Source organism: Echinops telfairi, unplaced genomic scaffold, assembly GCF_000313985.2.
Source record: "Echinops telfairi isolate 266 unplaced genomic scaffold, ASM31398v2 ScPeMD7_7420;HRSCAF=8458, whole genome shotgun sequence".
Lineage (NCBI taxonomy): Eukaryota > Metazoa > Chordata > Mammalia > Afrosoricida > Tenrecidae > Echinops > Echinops telfairi.
The window spans coordinates 4,240,262-4,246,217 of record NW_022111320.1 but is presented as its reverse complement, the minus strand read 5'-3'; the positions used below and the strand labels follow the sequence as shown (position 1 = coordinate 4,246,217).

Here is a 5,956-nt window from a genome sequence, read left to right as displayed (position 1 = left end):
ATCAGTGCTATATGCACCCTGATTGGTTCATCTCTTCCCCACGACCCTTCTGTAAGAAGATGTCCAGTTGCCTACAGATGGGCTTTGGTTCTCCACTCCTCACTCCCCCTCATTCACAATGATATGATTTTTTGGAAAACAGCATTTTCATCTGTTTATACTTAGTACTTACAAAGTTCCTTTGTAACTCCTGAATACCATTTCGCATATTGAGCATCATTCGGTCCATTGCCTGAAAAGGGCTGACATCTGTACGCTACAGGATATTAGGAAGTATGTTATTAACTACAACACAAAAGAAACAAATCAATCTTCCTAAAGCATCTCATCTTTATTTTCTAGATTCGTGCAGTGGGATCTCATGCAATAACAAATGAGACAAATGTAAAGACTAAAAATGAAAGAGATTAAAGGACAGAATAGAAATACAAAAGCCCAAAGAGCCAACAAATCAGTGATTACAGAGTTGTAAGACTATAAACTAGCAGATATGAATGATGTATGCTGGTGTGGGTAAGCTCTAGCAGAAAACATTTCTCGAGATTTTCACTCTTCCCTTTCACAACCCCATCACACAAATAAGCATGAGTGATCCCTCAAGCAGCCAGCCCTCATCTTACCATAGCCGGTCAAGGTAATAAAGGCCAATCCATGGTACTAATGGTCTTCGGTTTGCTGTTTACCACCAAAATGACTCAGGAGGGTAGCTCCCTGACATTTGCCCCTTTAGAAGAACACTTAAGGATTTCTTTAGAACACTGCTTCTCAACCAGGAGCAATTTTAACTCCCAGAGGACATTTGGCAACAACTGTACAATACACCATGGACTCTACCAGAAGAATGCACAAATCAGTCTTAGAAGAAATACAACCTGAATGCTTCTGCCAAGTAAAGATGGCAGGGCAGACTTCAGCTTTCTTACTCTGGATACATCATCAGGAAAGGCTCATTAATAGAAAAAGCATCATACTAATGAAAACTATGGAAACCCCTCAAGGGGACAGGCTGACACAAGTCACAATGGACAAGTCACAACACAACAACCATCTTGTTGATGGTACAGAGCCAGGCAAGGTTTCATACTACTGGACTGTCATGACTCAGAGCGAAGCAGCATCAACTGACAACAAAGAATTTTGGTATCATAACTGGGCATGGGGGGCCAGGGTGGTGATAGGATACTACTGGAATCCAGAGTTAGAAGTCAGGCATGCTGAGAAACATTCTATATTGCATAATATATTCCCCCACCCCACCCCCACCCCAACAAATAATTATCTGGTCCACAATGTATATAGTATCAAGGCCAAGAAAGCTTGCTCTAGAAAAAACCATTGATTTCATGTTTTTATTTAACACTCATCAGAAAATAAAAGTAAACACAATCAAGTGTGTTATTCAGTGAACTACTATTGTAAAACTGAGAGCACCATTTTTTGGGCTAAAGGACCCCCTCTGCTCAAAGACAAGTCTTCTGAACCCTGTGAAATATTTGGCTTAATGTTTAGTATTTCAGCTACTCTAGAATTTCTTGTGCTGTGTGCCAAACTATGGCCTCAGTAAAACAATTTCAAAAGCCCATTTGTCTCCTTATTTTCTATTGGGATTTTACTACCAGTAACAATGAGGACTAGAGAGAAAACTAAGATCCTCTGTTTAGAGGAAACAATATAGCCGAGAACCACAAAGGCATATTTAGGAGAAACTGATGCACCTCTATCTACACAAAGGACTAAGCAGCATTAATCTACATTTCAGAGATTCAATACAATTCTGGTTATATCCCTATTTTTTTGTTTTAAGGTTGATGATCAGAGCCAAAGAGACCCAACTCACCAGAGATGAAAGGGTAGCTCAGACAGAGGAAGAAAATGAAAATATTATACATTTGTGTGTATTCTATCTTATTCTCTATTCACTGAGCAAATGGCCATAAAAGCTAATTCAACCTGCCTTTGCTCTGGAGTGGCCCAACACCTTGCAGAAAAAAGTGGGGGGACAATTGTAAGATTCCAGGGGAATCGCAGGCAAGTCTTCAAAAACTTTATGCACATGCTCTACTTTCTCTCAATTCAGGTTAGTTGGTTTCTTTTCATCGTTTAAACACCACCTTCTCGGAAAGGCCTTCCATGCCCAACCCATCTAGAATAAATCCCACTTCACCTCCCACTGTCTCTATTTCATTATTTTGCTTCATTTCCCTCAGAGGACTTCTATTACCTGAAGTGATTTTGTTCACTATCTTCTCTCTCCATAAACGCTGTGAGGACAAGACTTATCTTGCCTCAATTTATTGCTCAATGAACAAACAAATAACCTCTCTCCGAAACACTGTATGTTTACCTGATAATTTCACAGATGCCTCAAAGCAAAACAGCCAAAATAGAGGTTGACTGTTCTGACCACCCCCATTCTCATACCTGCACTGCTTGGACTCTCTGTTCTTTAGTTTTTAGTGGCCTTCACATCTAATTCTCCATCCAGAAAGATGGAAGTTACACTTATGTGTTCTTTCTTTATGACAACTTAATCAATAATCAAAATTTGATTGTCTCACCAGATGAGACAATTTCTCCTTACCCCCACATAGAAGTTATCACTAAGTAGTTAATGCTCCCACAGCCTACAGACCTCTCTGCCTTTACTCCCCGTTCTAATCCAACTTCCTCTGCAGGCACTGTGATTTTCTGAAAATGAGAAATTGCCTCTATTACTGCATCTGCACAGTAACATCCACATTACAAAATGGACCTAAAAAGTCCCAGGTTCCCTCTGCATCCTCATTTATACTTACCCCTCAACAGTCAGGTAAACTAAACAACTCTGAGCCCCCACTACCCTCCAGGTGTTTGCACATGCCGTTTCCTCTGCAGAGAACACTAACACTGTTCCTGTCCACCCCCTGGTTTTCCTGGGAAACTCCTATTATGCCTCAGGTTCAGGAAGCTTCCCGATGGGCCTCCATCACTCACTTCCCCCATTAAGTGTTCTCTTGTACTAGTGCTTAACTTCTTAAGCATTTTATTGCTAACTGTGTCCCAATTATTTTTTTTCCATCATCATATGTCTTCCTAAAATATGGTCAGGAAAACCCTGCTATGTGTCAAACTTTCTGGAGGCAAATGAGGCCTATGTAGCACAAAGGAATTAAAAAGAAACTTTTACCATGGATCCATAGCAAATGTCCCCAACTCATGCTACCCCTTGCTATCCCTCTGAATGTTTAAGGGCCTGTTGGAAACCACCATCACAGAAAATGCGACCCTAACCACAGAAACATGGGCGGGAGGAAAGCTGGGTGCAGAGCTGTCGAGACAGTAAAGGGGCCAGAGAAGATAATACAGACAAGATGGTGACAGACACTGGCAAAGATGGCACCCATCCAGAAATTGACAAAACGGAGTCAATTCATCTGTAATTTGATGGTTCTCCACTTTTTGGAAATCATCATGAGCATGACAGTCAAATACAATGTTGGAGTTTCCTTTTGTAAATCAAGTGAGTATTCATCAAAGTGGCTTTGTTTTTTGAAGATTCATTTTGTGTATTTTATATGACCTAACTTCAAAAATACGTCTAAACACTCTAAGATAAATTTAATACATTAAACGGAGGTTTTCAATAACAATACTAAAAAACCATTATGGAAATTAGTGATGCTGCATGCCAAATCAGTCAGCTTGAGTTAATAGAAAACATGTATTTGTCAGCAAAGATTGCTGTAATGGTGTTTCTAATGATACGAACCATGCCACCAAAACTGCCAAAGGGCACAAGAGAATTACTCATTGCCTAAAAAATAAAAAAATCAATTTAATTTTGGCTGTGATATTTATTTTGTAATACCTGAGAAAGAAATGCAATATATCGTCACATAGCTCAGAGCTAACAAAATTACAGAACCCTTTTAATCAAAAATAACTCAACATATATTTTTAAAATCATTTGCTTATTATTTATTGTGGAGCCTGACAGGGAGAAAAGTAGATTTCTGCAGGCAAACAGGAAGACTATATGTCACTTTTAAATATTACTACTCTACTCTTTATTAAATACAGCTGAAATAAAAAGTATTTGCTACGGATTAAGATAAATATTTCCCCCAGGAAATATGAAATTCATACCAAAACTAATTAAAACATAAGGTACCATGATAAGATTAAATCATTTTTCCTTTGCTCAACTATTTCATATTTTTAGGTCAGTTAATCTTGCCAGAATTACTAAAATTAAATTTTTATCTACATTAATAACATTTCAAAAGCTTACCAGAGTTGGTTATAAATTTAATGACTGCCTCCCAAAAACTTAATTTAGACTTTAGAAAGTTCATATATAGTTCTAAAAAGATTTACTTTCTTGATAAGCAAAACTAGGCTAACTACAAGTGGAATAAATATTAATAGTTTACAAATTCTATTCCTCAAAATATACAGATGAGTAAATATAAATTTTTTTACAGACACTTGGGAATGAATATTTTTCACTAAAGAAGTTTCAAAATTGAAAATAAAATTTGAATTTCTGGAGAAAATAGTATATGTAGAGTTTTAGCATCATTCACTCAATTTTCTCCCTGTGCAATTTATGTTAAAAAATAAAGAACTATGCACTTATATTAAGCTGTATAATGCTATCAGCTGAAACATACACACAATGTATACCTAGAATATACAAGAACCAGCAGAAAAATGTCTATTCCTATTTCTTTTTATTGAACGGAAGAACAGACTTTAAACTGATTCTGGCACCATCACTCAGATTAAATGTCATAGAATTCCATGTCATTTCCTGAGCTACAAGCTACCTTCTTCAATAAATTAACAGATTAAATATCTAGCTTTTAACAAAAATTGCCATCAAGTAGATGCCAACTTATAGCAACCCTACAGGAGTAGAAAGTTCTGACCTTCTTCCATGGAGTAGATGGTGGTTTCTAACTGCTGACCTTGTGGATAGCAGCCCAAACTCATAACCACTACACCCCTAGGGCTCCTTTGAATAAAACTGGTACTTAAAAAATGGACAACTGGTTTAAAATAGTCCCATAAAATTATGCACTGAAGAAAACGCTAAGAACACATTAGAAAACACACAACTGGTACTTCCACATGAGAATGAAATGTGCCAAGACCTGGAGTTAGAAAGGCAAACAGAAAGAATATGCTCAGCATTTCTGAAGATGAAAGAACTGAAGAAAAAATGCAAGATTTATGTTGAAATATTGAAGAATTCTATGGGCAAGGCAATGACAAATGCAGGAAGCATCAAAAAGCAGATGGAAGAAATATGCAACGTACAACAAAGAATTAGTTGTCATTCAACCATTTCAAGAGGTACCATATGATTTAAAACCAATGGTCCCAAAGGAATAGGTCTGTACTGCACTCAAGGAATTAGCAGGGGGAAAAAAGCAGAGGAGGGACTCGAGGTCTATGGGATACCTAGAGAAATGTTTCAAAAAACTGATGCACTGCTGGAAATTAGTCTACACCAACAAATTTGGAAGACAGCTATCTGGCCAAACAACTGGAAGATGTCTACATTTCTGCCCATTCCAAATAAATGTGACCGAATAGACTGAAATTATCACACAATCTTATTAATATATCAAATCAAGTGAACTTTTTCTGGAAATAATTAAAAATGGTTGTAGCAGGAAGCTGCTTGGAAATTCAAGCTGGATATAGACGAGAATCATTACTGACACCAGCTGGATCTTGGCTGAGAGCAAAGAATACTACACAAAGATATTCGTTTGTGTTCTATTGATGATCCAAAGATATCCAATTGTGTGGATCATAAAAAAATTATTTATAACATTGCAAAGAATGGGAATTCCAAAACTTTATTGTGCTCATGTTTAATCTGTACATAGACCAAGAAGCAGTTGTTAAAAGAGAACAAGGTAATAGTGCATTTTGTTGTTGTTGTTGTTTATTTTTTTTTTTTAAA

At 37.1% G+C, this 5,956-nt stretch overlaps 1 protein-coding gene across 3 annotated transcripts in view; it reads right to left on the bottom strand.

The window, feature by feature from the left end:
• MLF1 (myeloid leukemia factor 1) overlaps positions 1-5,956 on the bottom strand; it is a 39,842-nt gene that overhangs the window by 13,654 nt on the left and 20,232 nt on the right. The window contains exons 3-4 of one of the 3 annotated variants that reach the window (XM_004704120.4): positions 3,749-3,793; positions 173-256 (exon numbers count right to left, since the gene is read on the bottom strand). The exons of 1 other annotated variant lie outside the window; for it this stretch is intronic. In XM_004704120.4, coding sequence (XP_004704177.2) covers positions 173-256; positions 3,749-3,793 — 129 coding nt within the window. The remainder of the gene's footprint in view (positions 1-172; positions 257-3,748; positions 3,794-5,956) is intronic. One more of the 3 variants, XM_004704121.4, reaches the window with a different exon arrangement.